The 25,015-nt window shown below is 40.0% G+C and overlaps 1 protein-coding gene across 2 annotated transcripts in view; it reads right to left on the bottom strand.

Moving 5' to 3' along the window:
* The window catches only part of Lrrc40 (leucine rich repeat containing 40), a 44,510-nt gene that overhangs the window by 16,448 nt on the left and 3,047 nt on the right, over nucleotides 1-25,015 (bottom strand). The window contains exons 2-14 of one of the 2 annotated variants that reach the window (XM_057793713.1): nucleotides 24,220-24,401; nucleotides 23,028-23,101; nucleotides 20,247-20,376; nucleotides 16,345-16,468; nucleotides 13,597-13,739; nucleotides 12,221-12,393; nucleotides 10,373-10,460; nucleotides 10,210-10,255; nucleotides 8,815-8,926; nucleotides 6,558-6,665; nucleotides 3,472-3,582; nucleotides 2,137-2,214; nucleotides 1,262-1,447 (exon numbers count right to left, since the gene is read on the bottom strand). In XM_057793713.1, coding sequence (XP_057649696.1) covers nucleotides 1,262-1,447; nucleotides 2,137-2,214; nucleotides 3,472-3,582; nucleotides 6,558-6,665; nucleotides 8,815-8,926; nucleotides 10,210-10,255; nucleotides 10,373-10,460; nucleotides 12,221-12,393; nucleotides 13,597-13,739; nucleotides 16,345-16,468; nucleotides 20,247-20,376; nucleotides 23,028-23,101; nucleotides 24,220-24,401 — 1,555 coding nt within the window. The remainder of the gene's footprint in view (nucleotides 1-1,261; nucleotides 1,448-2,136; nucleotides 2,215-3,471; nucleotides 3,583-6,557; nucleotides 6,666-8,814; nucleotides 8,927-10,209; nucleotides 10,256-10,372; nucleotides 10,461-12,220; nucleotides 12,394-13,596; nucleotides 13,740-16,344; nucleotides 16,469-20,246; nucleotides 20,377-23,027; nucleotides 23,102-24,219; nucleotides 24,402-25,015) is intronic. The other variant, XM_057793714.1, reaches the window with a different exon arrangement.

The following is a 25,015-nucleotide window of genomic DNA, read 5'->3' as shown; positions in this document are numbered from 1 at the left end:
TACTTCACTTACACATTTGGAAATAAGACTCAATTTATGATTAAGGGCATGTTGTTTATGAAATTAATGAAACATCTTCAATCAAAAGACTTTACTAACCTAAGTTTTTATGTAAACAAAAACCAAATGGCTCACACAGCATTATAAGGTTTTGTATATCTACATTTCTTCAGATATTTCCACGCCACTTGGAAATTCTTTGAAAAACATAAAGTTCTTAGCTTCTAGAAAGAAAATAATTGCAGTTGATTTTCGTGGTGCATATGTTCTATATCTTCAAATTTGTCTGTAACCCCAAATTATTGGATTTGCAGCTATGCCCAGAACTGGAGAAAACTGACACCACTCAAGGGGCCGAGTCCATGAAGACTGACAGGGCATCTGCAATCACACTGCAATCAGGCATCCTTTCTTACACTTTCCTGTTCCACACAGGCAGGGGTGAAAATCCACACCTATAACCCAGCACTTAGGAAACTATGGCAGGCAAGTACAGAGCTCAAGTCTAGCATGAGCAATATAGCAAGACTCTTTTGTTTCAAAAAATAAAATAAAATAAATTAAACAACCTCCACATGCAGTACTAAAACGCTGCTTAGTTTCCATGGGTACAAATGTTCTTACAGAAAAACATGTGAAGTTTCTCTCAGTCATAAATTATAGCAGTGTATTTACGAGGAAGTAGTAAATTAAGGTGTATACACTGATGGGGTTCATAACTGCAGCAAACACTGAGGCTTGTTTTACAGATACAAGCAACTGTATTTGTTTCTTACAACTCACTACAAATGAGCAGCCAAAACCACAGCTGGTTTCCAGAATGAAGCAGCTTTCAGCTGACATCTCAGACTCCCTTCTGTCTGCTCAGACAGACAAGGCTTTAGTACAGCTCAGTAAGGAGAGGAACCACACGACGTTTCCGAGTGATGCTCTGTACTCTGACTCAGAAATCCCGAGCAAGGCTAAGGAGGGTCAGCTCTTCCCGCCCTTTGCCCCAGTGCAGTTCTGGATGTTAAGCATATACTGGGACAAAAATACTATGAGAAACAGTGTATTTATACATATATGGTGTTATAAAAAGCCAGAAATTATCTGGTGAAATTGAAAAGAAAAATTAGATGTTTGGTTAACTATTATTGTTACAAGGTATTAAGTCTGTTGTTTCAATTTCCTGCAAGAAAACAAAAACAAAAAACAAAACAAAACAAAAAAAAGCATGCAATCAACAAATCAATTGGAAGCCCCCCAGAAGGGAAGTTACCGTAGCTGCACACAGTTCCCAAGCTCTGGCGGGATCTGCAGGAGGTCGTTGTTTTGAAGGTCCAGAGTGCTCAGGTTTCCCATCAGCTTCATCTTGTGAGGGTCCACAGAGCCAACCTGATTGTTGCTGATCAGAACCGCTTCTAATGTGGGGATGTGATACAGAACTGGAGGTAGCACTTTGAACCTATTAAGACATAAAAAGGACACCTCCATGTACTGAGCTAAAGGCCAAATCACTCTCAAAAACAGATGACTTAAGTGTGGTTTAAGTCCTATATTCAACTTTTCCAGAAAATAAGAAACCGACTTTAGAATATGAATTCAGCAGACAGAGAAGGTACTACTGATTTTAAGAATCAAACACAAATGAGGCGAAGTCCCCCACTCACGGATATGACAGCTCTCTGGGGTTCTAAAGGCTGCTCTCAGGAGGGTACTCTTTCTTAATTTACTTTTATTTATCATTAATCACCTCTAATTAAGTAAAATGTGAGGTGCTTTTTTTTTTTTTAGTTTGTTTACCGGAGGCTTCCAGACAAAAGCACTCTGAGTTCTTCCAAAGATGACTGACTGCCAAACACTGGCTTCATTGTCCAAACCAAACTGTCAGATGCCAGAGACAGGTGTTCCTGACTAATGTCGGATTTTCAGTGTTTACCTCAGGCATCTCAAAAGCTCTCCACACTTGCCCTACAACAACCACAGTTACTTCTTGGAGTGGTAGAAGGAGTAACAACCACAACCAGCTCAGCGTCAATCATGAGAATTCTAAGCAACAATACATTCAAGTAGAATGAAATGAAAATAAAATCTGCCAGTAAGATATGGTAAAATAAAGGTTTCTTATTCAGCTGGCCCCAGATGCTTTCTTACCTGTTAAAGGAAAGATTGATCGTTTGCAGTTTTGTCAGTGATGACATCTCTTCAGGCAAAGAACTTAAAAAATTATTCCTAAATTGGAAATCAAAACATGGGTTTTAAACTTTGCAGATTTTACAAGTTTAAATCCTAGGAGGAATAAAAAATGCAAGTGTGTTTGTCAATCCTTATTAATCTGAGTATTCTCCTGCATCCTTCCTTTTCTATGTACAACACTGTCAGCAGAAGCTGTGCTTGCACAGCCCAGTCTTTGTGCTGTCAGACATGAGAGAAGATTGAATCCTCCTCGTAGAGACTTCAGAACAGTTACAAAGAGAGACACATACACACACAAGTCTGGGACAAAAAAAAAAAATCCCACAAAAACAAACACAAACAAACAAACCAGACAGCAGCCAGGGGGAACCTCCCTTCCCTCTGTTCCATCAGCTTTATACTCTTGACGCCCCAGAGCAGAAAAAGCTCACACTTGGTGCAAGCAGGTCCTCCTGCCTCACCTATACTTTATGCCAACTAAAAGTATTCCTGCTAGCAGGAAGCACTAGGAGAAGTGCAGGCAACAGAAACAGTCTACAACAGATACAGTGTCAAGGCCCAAAGACAAACACTATGTAACCCCGAGACACTTGGTGTCACTCTATGAGTTGTCAGCTTCTCCCTGCCTTTGTTTAAATCAAGCTTGCTCAGATTCCAACAGAGTGTAAGGTAGGTTCTAGCTCTGCTCCAGTCAGGGCTCTTCTGCTTGGTTCTGTCTCTTTAACGTCCCAGTGGGAAGCAAGCAGGCACCGTAGAGCAGCAGAGGGAATGCTGGTCTGGTCTCCATTATCTACTTCAGCAATAAACAACACGAAGGAGAGACATTTTCCATGTGCTGTTATTTCACTTAGACAAGAATTTAAAGAATATTGATTAAAAAATGTCTTAGGTAGGGGGCTGGAGAGATGGCTCAGAGGTTAAGAGCACTGGATGTTTTTCCAGAGGACCTGAGTTCTATTCCCAGCAACCACATGGTGGCTCACAACCATCTGTGGTGCCCTCTTCTGGCCTGTTGTAGGCACAATGCAGACTGAACATTGTATACATAATAAAGTGAGTGCCACAACACCTGGTTTAAAAAAATCTTAGATATTTTTATCTCATAATCTAAGTTATAAAATATTTACACAATGGAAGTCTGGTTAAAATGTCTAAATAGCTTAATTTTATAATTCCCCTAACATAGTTAGAACACCAAAGACCAGGTTCCATACTCACCAATGAAAACATGATACAAAAACTCAGAAATCAATCATAACTTTTAAAGTGTCAAGTAACAGTATTTTCAAGTACCTTAAATCTAAAAATGTCAATTTCTGAAGCAAGCATAACTCCTGGGATATAAAGGAAAGCTTGTTAAAACTAAGGTTGACATCTGATACCATCTCCTTCAGCTCAATAATCCTGAAACAAAAACAATTATAACTGTTAGTACTAATTCAAAAGTGAAACAATCATAGGAGAAGGAACAACATCCCTTCTCCTTGCCATGACTTTCAGGATCTCAGTTCCTCACAAAAATTTCAGACTGGCTGTGTAAACTCAAAGTTAAAAACAAAAACAAAAAAGTCTTACAGTGATCTGACCAATGCGTCAATCTGACAGTAAATGCATAGTGAAATTTAATTTTTAAAAAATCCACTGATTATATATTTAATGTAATTAAGACACAAAAGAAAAAAAAATCAGACCTGGGTGCTACCATAGTACAATATTTTATTGCAGCAGTTAACTGAATTCATAAAATATATTGCTAGACACTAATAATATAGTATTTTAGACAACACACATACTATTCATATGCAGGCACCTCAAACTATTTTTAGGGATTGGAGAGATGGCTTCGTTATTAATAATACTGGCTGCTCTTTCAGAGGACCCAATTTTGATTACCAGGACCCATGTGGTGGCTCACAACTGTTAACTCCAGTTTCAGGGTATCCAGCACACTCTCTGTCCTCCACCAGTACCAGACATTCAAGCGATTCCAGGCAAAACACCCATATACATAAAATAATATTTTTATTTAATTTGACATACCACTTTCTAATAATATTGTTATGTAAATTATCATTAAATCCAATCATGATTAAAACAAGATCTGAAGCCGGTTTCTAGGTGTGACAAGTCTTTACCCCAAAGCAGCTTAAGTTGAAAAAGAACGCTTAAACATCTGCACTAAACCTAATCAACTTTGGTCATTTTAATTATATGACTGATAAAATCTGCCAAATAAAATGAAATCATAACAGCATTTTTTGGTCCATCACATTAGCAAAGAAAGAAAAGACAAGACCATCACAGCTAGTGCTGAAGATGCAGGGAGGAAGGGAGCGCCAATGTGTAACCGACAATATTTAAAAAGTAATTGGATAGACATGCGTCAAGGGTCATATCCCTCAACACAGGAATTTTTCTGGAAATTTAGCCTCAAGAAACAGTGTTTTATTTACTGCTATAAGTAGGTAACCTAGTACATGCTAAATTAGACTTTAAAAATACAAAGGAAAAATAGAGAAATACATATTGTAAATAAAGCAGTCGAGAAACAAATTACACATAAAATTGCAAATGTCAAATGTCACTAAGATAACATCTATATCAGTGATAAGACTGTACGCCATATCCTTCCATTTCATCCAGTATTTTATGAATATTCATTTAATGTATAAATTTTATGTAAGAGAGGGAGAGTGGATTAGAAGCACTCTAGAGCAAGGCTGTCTTCTCTGGCTTTCTAAGCTGCTTTTTAAAATCAAGCATCCCTGGTAAGAGAAGATGACGACTGTGGAATAAAACAGAGAGAAGCCTAAGCAAGTGAACGAAGCCAGGAGCATCTCTTCCAGCATCCACCTTTACTCCAGTTAAGTATGATGTACTTAGTACACACATGTGATGTGGGATGCCCTCTGTATGCTATGAATATGTTTTATTACCACTGGTTAATAAAGAAGTTGCTTTGGCCTATAGCAGGGCATAATATAGGTAGGCGGGAAAACTAAAATGAATGCAGGGAGAAAGTAGGCAGAGTTAGGCAGATGCCATGTAACTGCTGAAGGACAAAGACGCCAGAACCTTACCAGTAAACCAGTCTCATGGCGAGATATATATTAATAGATGTGGGCTAATTTAAGATGTAAGAGCTAGCTAGGAACATGCCTGAGTCATTGGCCAAGCAGTGTTGTAATTAATATACTTTTTGTGTGATTATTCAGGTCTGGGCAGTTGGAATATGAAAAAGCAAGAGTCTCTGTTTACACACATGGACACCTAAAGAAAAACAGAGAAAGACAAAACACAAGGGAACAGAGATGCCACAAAGGCCAACTGATTTATCAAAAAAACTGAATGGCTTTCACAGAACTGCCCAGATTTTCAGATGTCTAAAAGGGCAAACTATAAAATGTATCTTATTTACAGAGAACTCTTGGGATGTAGGTCTTGAAGCAAGATAGCCCATTACAAAAGGAGACCTGTCCCTCTTCTGGTTCATTTTATTGATGGGCTAGAAGGCTATCTGATTTGCTCTCAGATACACGTGTGTCTGGGCAGACCCGGCTCAAACTGGCTAACAGAGAAACAGCACACACAGCTGTACTGAGCTTTGAAGTGAAACCACAATTCCTCGCTGTGGGCCTGGTAGTGGGTGGTCTCTTATGAGTCTCACTGTTATACTTCATTATACAAGACTAGCAATTTTAGAGTTAATGATTCTCACAGCTAATTCCCCAGTTTACAGCATAAAGCAGGGAATTTTAAGAGCCTGTGGATCTTTCAGAGCAGTGGAACCACGGTTTGCAGCCCCTCTGTCATTAATTGCTGGGGAATAATTTAAGGTGTGCAGCTTTTGTTTATGCTGCACTTGTTTAACTCTGTGAAGCTGTGATTCTTTGCTTGTCTGAAACACCCGATGGTCCTAATGAAGAGATGAACAGCCAATAGCGAGGCAGGAGCAAGGATAGGCGGGGCTGGCAGTCAGAGAGTATGAGCAGAAGGAGAGACAAGGAAAAGGAAGAGCAAGAGAACAAGGAGAGGAGGACATCAGGGGCCAGTCACCCAGCCAGTCACGGAGTAAGAGTGGAAGTAAGAAAAGGAAAAAACCCAGAGGCAAAAGGGAGATAGACAGCATAATTTATTTAAGTTAAAAAAAAGCTGGCAAGAAACAAGCCAAGTCAAGGCCAGGCATTCATAACTAAGATTAGGCCTCTGTGTGTGATTTGTTTGGGAGCTGGGTGCTGGGACCCCCAAAAAGCCAAAAGAGTTAAGAGCACAAACATCACACAGCAATAAACAGTTCAGGAAACTAACACCTACTTTCCAAGATGCAACTACAAAAATAAGGCCAACCTGAACAGCACATCATAAGGCCATCATCCTACCTTTTGGGGATCTCACACAGCTGGTTCTTACTGAAGTTGACGGAAGTGATGATGTTGCTTCTTGTGGCATCAAATATGTCATCAGGAATCAAGGTTGCTTGTTTATCACTAAGTAAGAAGCAGTTCAAAAATAAAACATTCTCAACTGTCCAGAAAATATATAATCTCTATTCCCTTACTTCTAAAGGCCTTTACAGATTTTACCAACATGCATGTTTATGGTATCTATAGATGACGCTCTGTGAGGTCAGAATGCCCCACTCATGCTCGGTCACATGAACAAGACAGATGTGCTTTCAAAGTTCAGACACTTAGAGAACACAGGGTCCATTTCTCTGCCTATGATTGGAGCTGAATCTGATTTTAAAACCAAGCTTTTCTAAAAAAAATTGTAAGATCTGTCAGCTTTGACGGCTGCAGATAATGAGTGCAGCCCTGCACTAAGTCAGTGTCATGTAATCACCTACACAACACCTTCTTGTTCCTCTAGTGTGTGGCAGAGACACAGGAGGAGAAAGCGTGAACTGACTATCTGTGGGACCACACTGATGACCTTTGCTCTGGGATCAGAATCTGAAAAGCAGCCTTTGATATTTATGCCACGGCTTACACATATGTAGACATATATAACAATGCCATATGACTGGAGGAACACAGAATAGGTACAGGGTTCCAACTCACATATTAAAGGGTGGAGTGAGAATAGTGAGAAGGAGTTCTTCACTGCTGAGAGGGTTCCTACCAACACATGGGTGAGGAGCCACATGAACTCAGATTCTGTAGAGAATAGTTATCGGTCTGGAGTCTGTACTCCTCCATCTCTCCACCCTAACACCACACAAGAAAGAGTGTGAGCAAAAGGGCTGGCTAGACGCGCCCAACGAATACTCACACCTCTGCAGGATACCCCTCATAATGTAGGAACTTCATGCTTCCCTTACTCTGTACACGGACACCATCAGTGCTTCAGTGTTACTGTGCTCCCAGAATGCAGTGCAACTATGAGACATCACCTCAGTTTCACTCACAAACATGAGGTAATCACTTCTCAAACTGCTTGTTAGTCAAGCTTTTCATTAACTAAATGATAGTTCTTATTTAACAGACTCGCCCTCAAACATAAAATTTTCTCTAAATACTAGTTAGTGAATTTGAGAAATTAAATACTAAATTGTCACTCATATTCTTGTAATAAAATATCACCATAAAAGTGATAACATTAATCCACACATCTCTCTCATAGTTTTTTGCAACTAACATTGTTTTGGGTCAAATACTCTTGTAGGGGAGGCTAAGCAGGAAGAGAGAGAACATGAAAGGATGCAGCAGCCACCGCCTCCCAGACACTACCCAGAGAGATGGAACACTGCCATCAGGCCAAAGCCCACCTCATTCTCAGTGAGGGCAACAGTGTCCTTTAATAAAAACCACACAAAACAGAGTGCTGAGAGATGGCTCAGTCTTTAAGGACATTTGGCTGTTTTTTCTAGAGAATTCAAGTTTGACTTCCAGCACCCACATGGTGGCTCACGACCTCCTTCCCACAATTCCTCTCCCCGGGTACTCAGGCACTCGACCTCCTTCCCACAATGCCTCTCCCCAGTACTCAGGCACTCGACCTCCTTCCCACAATGCCTCTCCCCGGATACTCAGCCACTCTACCTCCTTCCCACAATTCCTCTCCCTAGATACTCAACCACTCTACCTCTCTAACTCAAGTTCCTTTTGGAACCCACTTTTAAATTCTCCCGAGGAACCTACAAAGGTGAATCTGCTCCCATGACTCTGTCTCCTCACTAGCTGTCCTTTCTTTGAAAGACTCTTTCTCAAAAGTTTCCTATGGGCCTTGCAATGCTACATATCTGTACTTAGTAGCTTCAGTGTGACCATAGCATGGGCACTGAATGCATCTCCTATACAGATGGACTCTGATAGTCTGAATGAGAATGGTCTCTATAAAGCCATATATTTGAATGCTTGGGCCACAGGTGGTGGAACTGTGTGGAAGGATTAGGAGATGTAAACTTACTGGGAATGGTGTGTCACTGGCAGTGTACTTGGAGGTTTCAAAAGCCCACATCATTCCAGTTTGCTTTGTCTGTCTGTCTGTCCTCCCTCCCTCTGCTGCATGCTGCTCCAGCACTATGCCTGCCTGCTTGCTGCCAAGACTCTAACTCTCTGCAACCATGAACATAACGTGAGCCCCGAATTAAACACTGTTTCAGACGGAGAGCAGTAACTAGGACAAACTGCATACCTATAGTCTAGCAGCTTTAGTGTGACCATGGCGTGGACATTGACTCTGGACTCACTTGGTAGTGTCATGGCGGTCTCAGGAACAGAATCATTTTGACTGGTCCCACTATCATCTGGAAAAGAAAGTTATAAAGTGAATACTACTACTACAAAGCCATCTTTAATAAGAGTATACATGATCTCTACATAGTATTAATAATACTGGTACATAGTCATATATTTATTTTTATAATTTAATTTTATGTTCATTGGTGTTTTTGACTACATGTGTGTCTGTGAGTGTGTCAGAAGTCCTGGAACTAGAATTACAGACAGGTGTGAGCTGCCATGTTGGTGCCAGGTCCACTGGAAGAACAGCCAGTGCTCTTAACTGTGCAGCCATCTCTCCAGCCCAATAGTCATATGTCTTATTCCCAACAACTCAGACCTCATTTAAGAACATATTAGTAGAAAATAAAGTTCTACAGCATGGCTTCAAATACTACCTACCCACATCACCCCAAATCATCCTACTGTCGGGCAATTTTCTTTCTTTCTTTCTTTTTGGTTTTCGAGACAGTGTTTCTCTGTGTAACAGTCCTGTCAGTCCTGGAACTCAGTTGGTAGACCAGGCTGTCCTTGAACTCCCAGTGCTGGAATTAAAGGCATGCGCCTGCACCGCCAGGCAGCTATTTCTTTAGAAAGAATCTTCATAACTACAGCATCAACAAGAAATCCTTTCTCTTCAGCAAAATAATGGCCCAGTGGAAGGGTCCGGCCAACATCAGAAAAATACTGTTTCCCTCAAATGTCTACCAAATAATATACCTATCTTTTCATTTGTGATACAATAAAGCTAATGATTTCCAATCATTTAAAATCTGTCAATTTGAATAATGAAGCTTTTGGATATTAAACCACTAGGATGTTTTCCTGACATGTGAACATACTCACACATTCAACTACCTTACTAATAAGCAGAAACGGAAGCGGTCCTATAGCAAAGGCAACAAGAGCTACAGTGGCAGAAGCACAACAGAAGCACATGACAGAGTCACATGACTGTGAATCAAATAACTACTTTGAGAAAATTGTTAAATAATTATGCCCCAAGCAAACACAATATGAATATTTCACTCATAAAAACAGAACAAAAGATAGTAGCAACAGAAATAAAAGACCAAGTGAAGCATTAGTAGTATTAATTAAATGTTTTGTTATTTAGAACTTCCTTAGGAGTTTGGTCATATTCATTCCTTTATAACTTTTATTGTTTTTATTTTTTTATGTGTGCATGTTTTACCTGCATGCATTACTGTCAGAGTCAAGAAAAGGGTGTCAGATCCCCCGGACTAGACTTATACACAGTTGAATTAAACCCTGATCCTCTGAAAAATACAGGAGGAAATGGCAGTACCTTTGATCTTGCTTCGCAGGTATTTTAGGACTTCTTGAGTTCCTTTCTGAAAGGGGGAGACAGAGGCTCATCGTTAGCAAGGTGCACTTGGAAGGTTTGTGCATCAACATGTATACCTCAATTTTAATTTAAAAATAAAGTGCTAAATTCTAATAGAACTTACAGCTATAATTTCTCTTCGAATGGTTCTTAGAGGATTTCCTTCTAGTGCCAGGAATTTCAAATGAAGGTTTCCCAGTGAGCAGGGCAGACTACAGAACAGATTGATTTCAGGGAAGCATTACATGTATGTCTAAAGCAACCAAAGGCATAACTATAAAGTAACAAATGACAACAACATACCATGTAATAATCTCAAAGAGGAACCATGAACAAACCTAAAATATTTCCCTTCAAGTTCTAAACACACAAAGGTACAGCCAGACACATTTCCAACTTCACACTAAAGCTGCTACAGGGCATCTGCTCTATCTGCCCGGTGCTCACTGAGATACTAAACAACCAGCCATGAGCAATCCCAGCCCAGTGATAAATCAGACTTCACCCAATTACACAAGGGCACCTCCAAAAACTAGAACAAACCCTAGGCTCTTACTATGTAAGATTCTAATTCAGTAGTACCTTACAAACTGTTTTTCCTTCACTGCTTCTTTAGTGAGCCCAAACTCACCTAGGAAACAGCTACCCAGCGGAAAATGATATGGTGTTTAAGACACAAGAAGGCTGGCTACCTCCTGGCAAGCAACTCCAGCAGCAGTGAGGAATTCCATGTTACAAAGTCTGGAGGGCGCAAACAGCTCCAATGGCTGGAAACCACAGCCCTTTTCATCATCCACTCAAAACCTACTGTGTGCCTTGCTGTATAATGCTGAGAGATCTGCAGACTAATCCTTCCTCCCTCCCTCCCTCCTTCCATTTATTTACTATAATATACAGAGTTCTGCCTGTAAGTCTGCTGCAGACCAGAAGAGGGCACCAGGTCTCATTACAGATAGCTGTGAGCCACCATGTGGTTGCTGGGAATTAAACTCAGGACCTCTGAAGAGCAGTCAGTGATCTAAAGCACTGAGCCACCTCTCCAGCCCAAAGGCTATTCTGTTCTAAACAGTAACTTTTCACCATTCTTTCTGTATCACTGTGCTCTTCTCCAACTCCAACATAACCAACCATCAGCTACTAAAGACAGCTCATCCTGGTTCATCTCCCCCATTTCCATCCCCTTCTCTCCGTGGCCACTGCAGCCACATCACACAGCTGCCAACAAACTGCACTGAGAAATGTTTCTTTGTGACAAATATTACTGCGCTGACAGGCCATCTTTAAAGCCTACCACCCACAAACACCCCTTTCCAGAGCACCACACTCACCACCATCAACGATCTGCTCTAATTAGCTTGCACTCAAAGGCAGTGTCTTCATGATGTGTTGGTGGCTCTGAATTAATTAAAACTGATTATTTGGCCTAAATTCTAAGACTTTTCTACTTGTACCGTATTAAAAATTCCCAAAGCTCTGTGTGTGTTGTTTCCTCCTGATGTATGGATCATACACACCAACTTTCACATGAAATTAAACATCCCAATTTAAAGATCAGCTGCTGGAAACTCAGGTGTGTAGCACCAGGCAACTAACCTACTTCACTCTAGTCTTGATCCTGCCTAAGTTCTCTAATCATAAACCCTTTGTCACCCAAGCACTTATGTTTCTCTCAATTCTAGGTTCATCATCCAAGCTCAATAGATACCTATGAAATATTTGTTCTGTCAAAACATGAATAATAACTATCTGGAGATGAGGCCATGTGCGAAAATGATTCAAAACAGCCCATAAGAGTTCTTAAATAAGTCAGATGTGGTGGGTGCATGCTTTAATCCCAGTACTTGGCTGTCAAGGAAGAAAACTAATCTTTCTCTCTATACAGTATGAGCTCAATACATAACTTTAAAGGACTTACAAAAACACAATCCAATGCAGAATTTCTAATTTCTAGCCATTTAATCTTTACGCATACCTACTGATGTTGTTGTTGCTCAAGTCAAGCCTTTCCAGAGACTGCAGCAGGGACATTTCCTCGGGCACAGACCGCAGCTTGTTGCCCCTTAGGTCCAGTACCAGGATGGCCTGCAGGTGCTGAAGATGCTCTGCGCCTAACATTTCGATCTGGTTTTCACCGAGATGCAATTCCTATGAAACCAGGTATAAGAAATTTCATTCAGCTTACACTACACAATGAAAACAAGTGTGAATACTCCTTGGTTCTAAATCACTGCAACACAGAAAAATCAACATTGTAATTATCATGGTATTTAGATATAACCTCTTTTAAAGTGAAAATACGATAAGAGGAAAACACTTTTTGACAATTTAAAATAAATATTGTTCAACCTGGCAGAAACATTCTTTACAACACTAGAACAGAGAAACAATTTATTAGTTATATTTACATGTATAAATCTATACACAATACTGATGAAGAACTAGTTTCAAAACAACTGAATCCAATTCAAAACTGTTTCCATAGTAACAAGTGCTACAGAATTATCACTAGAGACCATTACATACACCACCTTCCTAACAGAATCTAAACTACAGAAGTATCACTAGAGACCATTACATACACCACCTTCCTAACAGAATCTAAACTACAGAATTATCACTAGAGACCATTACATACACCACCTTCCTAACAGAATCTAAACTACCAATAAAAATTTACCATAGTGAATGGAATTTCCCAGCACTTTTAGAAATTCACCATTATGATTCAATTTAAAAGAAACTTTCCTGACATCAATAGAGAACTAAGGCAGAGCAAATCCAGCAGGAGGCACCATTAATGTTACATCAAATGTTAGAGCCAAAAGATTAATTCTGGAAATGTCATTGCAATCAGAAAAACCTGAAAGGTGGCAGAACGAAGAATGAGGCACACACCTCCCCCACTGCAGCCAAGGGCCTCACAAAGCACACGGCAGAGCTCGTCACCTCACAAGGGCCTCACAAAGCACACAGCACATGGCAGAGCTCCTCACCTCACTACAAGGACCTCACATAGCACACAGCACACAACTGAGCTCCTCACCTCACTACAAGGACCTCACACAGCACAGCACACGGCAGAGCTCCACACCTCACTACAAGGCCTCCTCTAGACACAAAACTACTCACCACGTGAAGCACACCAAGTCCTACTCTGGAAAATCTCTTTCCATCACCAACAAATTACCAGTACTCTCAGTAGGAGACTGAAATGTTGAAAGACATCAACAAAGAAAAATACAATCTATAGACTACTTATGATCAAAGATTAGCTACTTTTTAAAAACCTCAACTTCATAAATAACTTTTGGGAAACATACAATGGTGTAAGTATTAACTAAATAGTACCTTTAGTTGCCTAGAAGAAGGAAATTCAGGAAGAACACGTAATTTATTCCTCCGCAAATAAAGCAATTCCAGTGATTCCAGGCTGCCCACATCAGGGGGCACAGTCTCCAGGAGATTAGAGTCACAATCCAAATGCTTCAATCCTACAATACATATTCAAAGATAATAAAAAATACTTTAACACAGAAAACTAGCAGACCTAATAAACATGTCACAATAAAGACTTCTGAGCTTGTTCTTATACATATCAAACATGCATGTGTCCTTGAATTGAATGAGTGAAAACTGATTTTTACATTTAATTAAAGATAAATGGTAATGTTAAAAATCAATATTGAATAGTCCAGATCATCTTTGAAATACAGTTAAAAGTATAGGTTCTCTGCTAAGCTACTCTTAAGTATATGAGTGGTATAAGCTGCATTGCTCTCAATTACAGTCTTTAAAAAGAGCTGAGTGCAATTAAAGGCATCTAAAGATGTATCTATATTTGATGGATGAGTGATGTAGGATTTCATTGGTCAATAAAGAAACTGCCTTGGCCCATCTGATAGGGCAGAATTTGGATAGGTGGAGTAAACAGAACAGAATGCTGGGAGGAAGAGGAAGTGAGCTCAGACGGGATGCCGCTCTTCTCCAGGGCAGATGCGATGAAGCTCCGACCCAGGATGGACATAGGTTAGAATCTTCCCGGTAAGCGCACCCTGGGGTGCTACACACATTAATAGAAATAGGTAATCAAGATGTAAGAATTAGCCAGTAAGAAGCTAGAGCTAATGGGCCAAGCAGTGTTTAAAAGAATACAGTTTGTGTGTCGTTATTTTGGGGCATAAGCTAGCCAGGTGGCCGGGAGCTGGGTGGCAGGAACGCAGCCCGCAGCTCCTTCCACAGATGAGGGAATGTGATGAACCTGTCCTATGGCAGGCAGTGGCTTAGACAGATTTGTATCTTTATGCAAGCCTTGGATTTCTATATACTCTTTCCCATTCTTTTACCTATCCATGTTGCCTCTTCCTTTTCTCAACCATCTTTTCTGTGTGCAAACATACATGTATACATATGTTTGCATACAGATATAAATGCTTGTGCATGTGAAGAACAGATGTTGCTGTTCAGTATCTTCTCTTTCACACCCATGTTTTGAAGGGTCTCTAAATGAACTCGGCCCTCACTTCTCCTGCACTGAGATCTACATGTGTGCCAGGAATCCAGACTCAGAACCTCATGCTTGCACGCAAGCATTCCGTCATGAGCATTTGATGATGCGAGATATCTTTCTGTATATGGATTTACATTTGGCAAATTAAATACTCTATCATCTATTCTATCTTTGAAGTCTAAAGTTTTATATCTAATTTATCTTTTATCCTAACTAAGAAAAACTATTATAACTATCTAGTCTTCAACTCCATCAAAGACCCTAGGATATAATATGACCTAAGTTAACAGGAAGTAGAAGCAACTTCCAAACCTCTAGACTTGACAGAGACATCTTACTGCCTGGACAGCCACCCAAAGTTCTTTTGTAACACTGGGGCATCCATCTTCAGCCTACAGGCTCATAAATTTCCCTAGCTCTAACATGGCTTCCCTAATATCTAACTAATCTGTACAATAAGATCAAACTCTGTATTTAAAGAATGACTTTACTTCCAGCATCTTCATCTCCTGGATACTTCTTCTCCATTCGATTCTGGAGACAGGGCGTCTGTCCTCCTCACTACATTGTCCTTCTCGTTACATGCTGCTTAGTTCAGTGTAGTGACATTTTTGTAAATGGCAAAGATAAGTAGGATCTTAAGTTCCAGTACTTTAGGTCAAGGCCTGCCCAAAATAATTTCTTTAAAAAGAACAGTAAAACATCAAAGATATACAACTTAATTTAAACTTATCTATAATCAGTTGTATAAAAATCACATTTATGTGATTTTTTTCATAAAAATTTTTCATAAAATTGAGACTTAAAAAATATGAATAGGAGCAGGGCATGGAAACTGCCCTGTGTAATCCCAGCACTAGGGAGGTGGAAGCAGGAAAACCAAGGCCAGGTCTGAGGCTAGCCTGAGTTACATGAGATAGTATAACTCAAAATCTTTATCAATTTCTCATTATATAACTTTTAATTATATTTTCCTGAAAAAAGTATTAAAGATTATTAGCCAAAAGACTAGCTATGATATAAACAGTTTACAATGGGTGCTGTAGTCCAATCATGAAGCCAGAAATACTGTTTTCTGACTTTAAACAAAAAAGTTTATACTCTAAATTAAGAGCTCAGACAGTTAAGAATACAAATACAGAGGCACCAAAGTGTACCTGTGTCCTTTAATGTTATCTCTGCAACACTATACATTGACGATGATCAACGAACAAAAGCACTCACTTTTGATATTTCATTATTTTTAAAAAAAAGCTTAACACTCTGGGCACTAAAGCAAAACAGGGTTCCCACTTATTATTACTCCCAAGCTGCAGAAAAGCTACAGCTGTATCCCCACACATCACAGGTGGAGACAGCATGAATCAGAGTCTTCATCAGTTGCCCTGTGTGCACTTTTCCTCTATTCCACAGTCACATTTCATTTTGTCCTAAGCCTACATGTGTTTGGTAGACATTCTTTAAGCAAACCCTAGATATAATGGTCTGGAGAAAAATCAAAAAAAAATTACTTTCTATTTTCCTCTTATTTTTCTAAAAGAAAGCTGCATTAACGTTGAATTCATACAGTACTTAATATGGAGATTTACTTTTCATTCTGCTTATTTCTGCTGGCAAACTTTTCAACTGGTTACTGGAAAGATTGAGCCGCAGCAGACTGGACAGCAAAGCAAAACCAGCAGGCACAGCTGCAAGACGATTGCTTGAAAGATCCTTTAAAGAGAGGAGGAAATGAATCTATCAGTGACTAAATAGCAGTAAATAGACCCATGAAAGAAATTTCAGAGCTATGAAGGAATTTTAACATGAGATGTAACTTCAGAAGAATAGGTATTTTCAACTTCAGCCACCATCTCATAGACCATATTCATTCAAATGCTCCTCTTCAACACCTGCAGGTCCACTACATATCCACCAAAGTCATGGGCAGGAATTAAAATCAGTTCTTATTTCAAAAGAATTGTACCTGACAGTGTCTAATAATCCCCAGTCTCCCCTCACTATGCAAGCCCTCTGCAGTAGACCATGTGACACAAAAGAAGGTAAAAAGTTAAGTAAGGATACGAAGGGGGTGGAGAAGCAGAAAGAGTGGGGGTGGGCTGCACAAACCTAGGATGTATGAAAAATCCTTTTCAAAAAACCCAGTACCGTGTAACCTAGGTAAAAAAAAAATACAATTAAAGAGGCCAGAAAGATAGCTTAATGGTTAAGAGTTCATACTGCTCTTGGAGAGGACCTGAGTTTGGGTCCTAGTACCCATGTCAGGCAGCTTTCTACCTACCTATAACTCTAAGACCAGGTGATCTAATGCCCTCTTCTGGCCTCCACAGGTATACACACTTATATGCACATATACACATACACATAAAAATAATTAAGAACAAAACTATATATGCATGAGTGTGTGTGCGTATATTTATGTAAAATTTAAAGAAAAAGGCATTTTAACATTGGTAGACAGAATTGCTTCCAGAAGACATGGGTCATTAAACAAAAGTCTCAGTGCCAGGCATAGCTTACCTCCCTATGAGTTATTGGTCAGGGAGGTCTCAAAGATCCCCCCTCAGCCCCACAGCAATACAGGCTATTGGCATTGCTTTTAGTTGTCCACCGTAACTAGACAGTGGTAAGACCCTATTGTTGAAGACATCATACACTGGTTGCAGGGCAAAGATAATCTGAATTCAATAGGAAATGTCCTCCACTTTGGCTAGCTCTCAGAATGCCAGAAGGTGCAGCCACTGGGGGAGAAAGGATACAACAAGCTTCTTACTCAATACTGGACTGTGCATGCTGCAATACTGACCTGCTAGGCAAGATGCACCTACAGTAGTGGCTTGACTGTTATGAGGGTAACAACAGCTTTATGCTTGGATGTGAGGCCTGCTCCACGGAAGAGAATTCAGGCTGGCATTGTAAACACAGTCAAAAGCCCAAGGCTGGAGAGCTCATAGGCGCTGGAAGTGAGGTACAGGATCTTACTACTGTGGTACTGCTAAGTGGTCACACTGTTAAACTGCCTTCTAAACGTTTATAAGCACAGATAAGTGCTGTTCTCAATCTTGACTACAAAAGTTTCTTGAGGTGGGCCACAGTTACTATAAACACAGCTAGTCAACGTGCTGAGAAACGTGAGTGCTCAGTCCTGAGAGAGACATCTCTAACATCCCCTAAAGTGCAGGAGCACTGGGGAAGAAGTGGTAGAATGAAATGTAAGAGCTGGAGGATGGCATAGCCACTCAACTCACAGCAGCTGTGGTCAGCTGCACACGAGCAAGCCAAGCCAAGTCAACATTCCAACAGGCAGCACTAACAGAATGCACCAGGTAACACACACACACACAAAGGAAATGAAAATGTGAGGGCCTAAATTGGGCAGTGGTGGCACACGCCTTTAACACCAGCACTCAGGAGGCAGAAGCAGATGGATCTCTGTGAGTTTGAGGCTACCCTGGCCACAGAGTGAGTCCCACGACAGCCACAGCTACACAGAGAAACCCTGTCTTGAAAAACTAACCAAACCAAACAAAAAAAAATGTGGGGGTATGAGATGGGTTGGGAAGGAAAAGTTGGGGTGGGCATAATCAAGACACATGGCATACATGTATAAAATTTTCAAAGAATAAATAAATATTCTAAAAAATAAAATTGGAAGTCAGATTGAAGGGCATTCGGGAACTCTCCTAACTGTACTTTTACAGTCTTTGCATAATCCCAAAATTATTCCAAAATGAGTTACTGACAAAGAAGAGTTTCTAACTAAGAAATTCTGAAACCATGTGAAGAACTCAAATTTTTTAGTGAATAATTTTCTAACTTCTAAACAGTATTAAAATAGTCACCATTTTCGGATTGAGGTCAAGGTAAGATCCAGTGACTGGCTGCTTTGCTTTTCTGGTCTTCAGGTTGAACCCCAATATCTGTCTCTGAGTTTTTATTAATCATGCTTCAGGAAGGTATACATACAAAATAAATACTTAAACAATCAGAAATAACTTGTCCATTAATAAGAAATAAAACTTAAGGCTAAAATAATAACTCAGTTTTCTAAAACATGCCAAGGACAAGAGATCAGTAGAAAATAATGAGAACACATACTATGGGCTGAAGCCTCTCAGTCAGAGGACTGAGCCTTCCTGTAGCGAGCTGCGTGAAGCCACACCTGATGGCAATGTAGAGAGCTGTGTGGAGTCACACCTGATGGTACTGGCTCCCACCCTCCGCGATCCTGAAAGCGAGTGCTCTCTGCGATAATCAACCCCTATGGCTAAAGCCTGACTTATGCTATTATCACGCAATGACTGTCAGCTGCTTGCATTTGCGTGGACCTATGGGTAGTGCCCACCTGGCAATCTGGGGTTGGCGGCCCAGGCCTACTTAAGGGCTGGGAGAGGTTTGCCTGGAGAGGAAGAGAGTGGGAGTGAGTGAGTGAGAGTGAGTGAGTGAGAGAAAGAGAGAGAGGGAGAGGGTGAGAGTGAGTGAGTAAGAGAGAGAGAGAAAGAGAGAGAGAGATAATTGTAAAAAGGTCCTGAATAAACTGCTTAGCAAGAAGAGCTCCAGTGTTGCGCGTCTTCCTTGCTGGACAAGGCGGCCGTGACACCTTCCTATTGAAACACCTTATGGTAGAATCTCACTCATTTATAGAGGAAAAAAAAAAAAGGAATGTGCTTTGGAAGCAAACTACCATCTTTAAAATTTAATTTCATTCTTTTTCAGCTGCATGACTTAGGACAAATTTCCTGTTGTTATATAAGGCTGGGTTTCTCACTGTATTAAGGGTCAGACCGACTTATCTTGTCATATATAAACTGTTTATGGTTTTATTCTTAAAATTATTAAAACAATATTGTACTGACTTATAGCTGACTCTAGTCGAGGAAGGTGAAACAGGCAGCATGAAAGATTTGCCAGAAAAGGTGCCAGTCTGAAAACTGGAGTAGAGTAAGCACTGAAGAGACTGGGATATGCAGGGTAGCAGGGCCATCAGCTAGCACAGAAAGTAAAATATATTAATAGAGAGAACAAGAAAAGAGAACTGATGTACTTTGAAGACTGCTCCCCTCTATCTATTAAGGTATAAAAGACTCTGGGATAGGACTGGGCAGACTGTTGAGGGGTTAAGAGCACTGAATGGTGAAGCCCAGGTTTGGGTCCCATCACCTACATGACTCACACTTTCTGTAACTCCAGCTACACTCTTGTATCTGGAAGATTGTTAGATACTCTGAAACTGTAATTATGATTTTCTGATTGAATAACGAAGGCAGGTCCATTTTTTCTCTTCCAAACTCTATTTCTGAATTATAATCTAAAATTCACTTGATAACAAAAAAACCAAGTTTACAGTTAGTAACTTAGCAATAATTTCTGGTAAGCTATTCACAAAGTCAGCTGTCTGTGTCCTACAATTTGAATCATAATTTATTTCTTCAGTCTAGTAAAAATTCCCACCAGTCCCAAATCATTCAAACATCAAAGAATCCCCACTTACTAAATCTTCTAAGCTGGAAAGTTGCTCAAAGCCTTCAGGTAGGCATGTCAGCTCATTGTGTTGGAGGTGCAGCGCCTTCAGGTTTTTTAAACTTGTAATTTCTTCAGGAAGCATTTTCAGTTTGTTATGGCTATTGGTTAATAAAATAAATGCTGAGTGACTTGGTAGACTATATAAGATACATAAGAAATACTTAAAGGCATTTTTGTCAACTAACCACATAGACTCATCATAAAAATCAAATGGTGCTATCTGTCCAAGTGTTTATCAAAATCCATATCTCCAAAATATACACTCATCAGCAGAAATCTAAACCAACGAAGTTAACAAATAATTTGTAAACTTTTGGTTGCTTGCTTATAATCTGATTATTTAAAATACAATGTGAAAGGGACTTACTGAACTCTTAAATTTTTATATTGTTTGTGAAAAAATGTTTGCATACATATTACAACAAAACTAAATACATTTTTTTCCATAAAAAAATAAATTTATTTTTATGTGTCTAGGTGTTCTGCTGGATGCATGTCTGTGTGTCTGACGTGTACTGATGCCAGAAGAGTGTTGGATACTCCAAAACTGGAGTTGTGGACAGATGTGAGCTGCTGTTGTTCAGATCTCTAGAAGAGTATACAATGTTCTAACTGTTGACCCATCCATCTCTCCAGCCCCTCGAGCTGTATCTGACAGAGGTGGGGTTTTAATTTCACATCCAAAACAAAAGCTGTTATTTCTATTTTCAGGTCTGGTAGGTTTGGCAATACTCAATTTGTTTCTATACTTGCTTGGCCTTTTTATTTGAACTCTTCTAAAGAGACACTCAACCTGCTGATGTAAACATTGCAGCAGGACAATACACTTCCTGGTAATTAAGAGATGAATGAGGCCTTGGTACTGTGGCTTAGTTAAAGCACCTGTCTAGTAAACAGGAGATCCTGGATTCAAATCTCAGCAGTGCCTTTGGTTTTTGTTTCATTGTTGTTTTTCGAGACAGGTTTCTCGGTAGCTTTGCTGCCTGTCCTGGAAGTCACTCTGTAGACCAGGCTGGCTTCAAATTCATAGAGATCCGCCTGTCTTAGCCTCCTGAGTGCTGGGATTAAAGGTGTGTGCCACTACCACCCGGGGCCAGCAATGCCTTTGTTCAGCATAAAAGTTAGTGCATTTTCCTCTGTTTTTAATTGGAGTTAACCTTTACTGATTACAGGGCATAGTGGTGCATGCCTTTAATCCCAGTACTCAAGAGGCAGAACAGACGGATCCCTGGAAGTTCAAGGCCAACCTGGTCTACTGTGGAAGTCCAGGATAGCCATAGCTGTTACACACAGAAACCCTGTCTTGAAAAACACCAAAAGAGAGATGCATGAACAAGTCTCCAGGTGCATCACAGCTTAACTATTTAATTATAAAATTTACCCTATTTTCTTATGTTAGCTTACATACAACAGGGGAAAATGAAATACCAGGAACTTTGTATTAATTATATTACACCAAAATGAAACTACATAGATGAATACCCAAAAGTTTCTGACTACTGAAGGCTGCTGAGCTGACGTCAGGATATTGACAGGACCTAGTTAGGGAAGGCAGTCAGTCTAGCTGTCTGCTTTATTCCTTCATCCCTACCCATCACTTTACCTAGATGGACTAAGCCCACCTTACTCCTTGCTCACCCTTTTATTGTCCAATCCTTTCTTCCTGCTTTGAGGTTCATATGCCTGGCTTCGTGGGAGGAAGAGGCTCCAGGGCAGCTTCAAATGCAGCAATCTTGCTGCAGTGCATTAAGTTTTCACCAAACTGTTATTACAGGACTTGTCTTTCTCCTAGTTAATGTACCACCAAAAACCACCTTCAAGTATATTATGCCCAATACATCTGTAACTATATGTTATTTTATAAACAAGTGAGTTTGTTTGTTCTTCTGAAAGAGTATCAGAGCTGGAATCTATATAACATAGATAGACAAAGGAACTTTCTTAATCTGGAAGTGTACTGGCAGCAGAAGATTAGTTACCACCTTGGGTGCCTATCCGCATACACATTAACAACGTAGTACCAGAAATACGTTTACGCAGCCCAAAGGTGCTTGGACACATTTAACTACTAACTGTAAAGTCATGAGGGCCGCAGCTTAGTTAGTGGCCGAGCATACATGAGGTCCTGAGTTCTCCACCAGGTACCACAAAACCAAAACTCAAACCAAAACCAACAACAACAAAAAAAAGCACAAAATTCTTCACCATTAGTGAAATATTTAGCATTTCTAACCTAGTGTGTAATACCTAGATTTTTAGGCTGTCATGATAATTTAAAACCTGAGATTCTGATGGTTTTCTAAAACAAGAGTCAACAGCATCTCCTAAACATAAAACATAAAAATCAATAGGCTTTTAACTTGTAAAGTCAAACAGGATGTAATAAATTCTAAAAACCAAACAAATATACAAATAAAGTTGCTGGGTATGGCCCCACAGACTTGTGAAGCTAAGGCAGGAGTCTCTGATCATAGCAGTCACTGGGCCAAACAGCAAGCCTCCTCTACAGAGAAAAAACATAACTGAATCATTAAATTCTTCTTCTTCCATAACTAGTTTCTGAGATGATGCAAAGATCTGGTCTTATTGTTCTGCCTTTGGTCTAAGGTAGAATACAAAGTCTGGAAAGTGTTCAACCCTGCTTACCACTGGGCCACATTGTGGCTCCAGGAGATTTTCTATGTGAAGAAAAGGGATTTCAAGTTCAGACCACTGTAACTGCAATCTTAGAAACAGGTGCACACTTTACCTGACGTTAAGTTTCTGAAGATTGTCTAGCTCTCTGATAGCTGAAGGGAGCGATGTCAGCTGATTATCATGTATCTAAAATGAATACAAGGCAAAGTCAACATTCTTAGTCCGACAATTAGCAATATTTGAGCTTTGACACTGAACAAAATTATTCACTAGCCGGGCGATGGTGGCGCACGCCTTTAATCCCAGCACTCGGGAGGCAGAGGCAGGCGGATCTCTGTGAGTTCGAGACCAGCCTGGTCTACAGAGCTAGTTCCAGGACAGGCTCCAAAACCACAGAGAAACCCTGTCTCGAAAAACCAAAAAAAAAAAAAAAAAAAAAAAAAAAATTATTCACTAAACCCATTCTTCAAACTCAATGGCTACGTGTTGGGTGATTAGTAATCTCTGTGTATCAGTATACAAACTGTTACTGTAACCAAACTGTTACTCAGGAATTGTGAAGTAACAAGTTAGGAATTTAAACATTACCAAAATGAAAAGAGACAAACACAAACTTGACCCTAGTAGGATTTAGGCAGGGCTCTGCTGGTCTACTCAGGTCACACACAGAGCAGGCAGACAGACATGAGCAGGAGAACAGCTTCATAGTCTCAGACTCATACTGTCTGCACAGCACAAAGGACCTCAGAATAGGACAGACTGTTGTTTGTTATTTTACAGACAAAACAAATACACCTCCAAGAATGGCACTACCTACATCCATCATTTCCACATGAACGGAAGGGACACTGTGCCATTGCCAAGTACACTAAGAGCCTAAAGATTCTGAAATAAATCCTTTGTACTTCACTTACCCCATGACAAGAAAACCTGCACTACAAAACAGACTCAATTAAACACACAAAAAATTCGGTTGAACAGTTTCAGTCTGAGGTTAAGAAAACCGGAATGTAAGATACCCCAAGTCCTGTACTTGTGTTAGTGACTAGAATAAAAGGTAACAAAGAAAAAATACAGCCAGGTGTCAGTTCCATTTGCACACACTGACTCATTTAAACCCAGGGTCTCCACCAGGACTGTGTGCTTGGAAGATGCAGCCAACCTCTGACTCAGACTGTCATTTATCTTGCATTCTACATGCTCAGCAAGGAAGGTTTCCTGTTTAGCAAAGCATAAATTTAGCTCTTCCATTTGGCATAAGCTAAGTCTTTTCAACTAAAATAGCATAATTATAGTCAACTTACATCAAGAACAGTGAGGGCAGGCAAGAGCCGGAGGTCATCAGAGAGAGACTGGAGTTTATTGCTGGAGATGATGAGTTTGGTCAGATCTGTCTGGTCCCACCATCGTTCAGTAGAGCTGAATGAAAGATTCTGATTGGCCTCCTCAGGGATGTCCACATTTATTCTCCAAACACACTGAGGGACTATCTCCATCACCAGGATACCAAAGAGAAAAGAGAAAAATAAAAATGAAATGAATACTAACGGACACACTCATTGCATACTTAGCTTACAAATGAATCCAAATAATTCCCAGGGCCCAAAGGACAGCTCAGTGCGTGTATCGGTTACTTTTCTATTGCTGTGATAAAACACTATGACAAAGGCAACTTACTAAAAGAAAGTGTTTAATTTGGGTAATGGTTTCAGAGCACCAGAGTTCATGGAGTAAAAGATCAGCTGAGAGGTTGAATCGCAGCCTGAGCCACAGACATGAGGCAGAGTTTGATTACTAGCACTGAAAACACAAAATACAAAACTAAAATCTCCTAACAACTCTGAGACACGTGCTATTACTAGTCCCATTTTATAGGTGAAAAAAAAAGTGAGTAATCAAGAAAATAAACTCAGGGTTCAACAACTATGTCAGCACTGCAGTCTAAGCCCTGAAGAGCCATTTCCCAGCACAGCTTATGAAAGGTATCCAACCCTAGCAGCTACTCTCCATTTTACCAGACATAATTGTTTATTATCTGTAGACAGAGACTGCTCATTCGCTTCCCAGCCACCCAGGCCCAAAATAAACACACAGAAACTA

This window comes from Chionomys nivalis, chromosome 18 (assembly GCF_950005125.1).
Source record: "Chionomys nivalis chromosome 18, mChiNiv1.1, whole genome shotgun sequence".
Classification (NCBI taxonomy): Eukaryota; Metazoa; Chordata; class Mammalia; order Rodentia; family Cricetidae; genus Chionomys; species Chionomys nivalis.
Note: the sequence above shows the minus strand (reverse complement) of the source record. Positions and strands in the feature narration are given on the sequence as shown.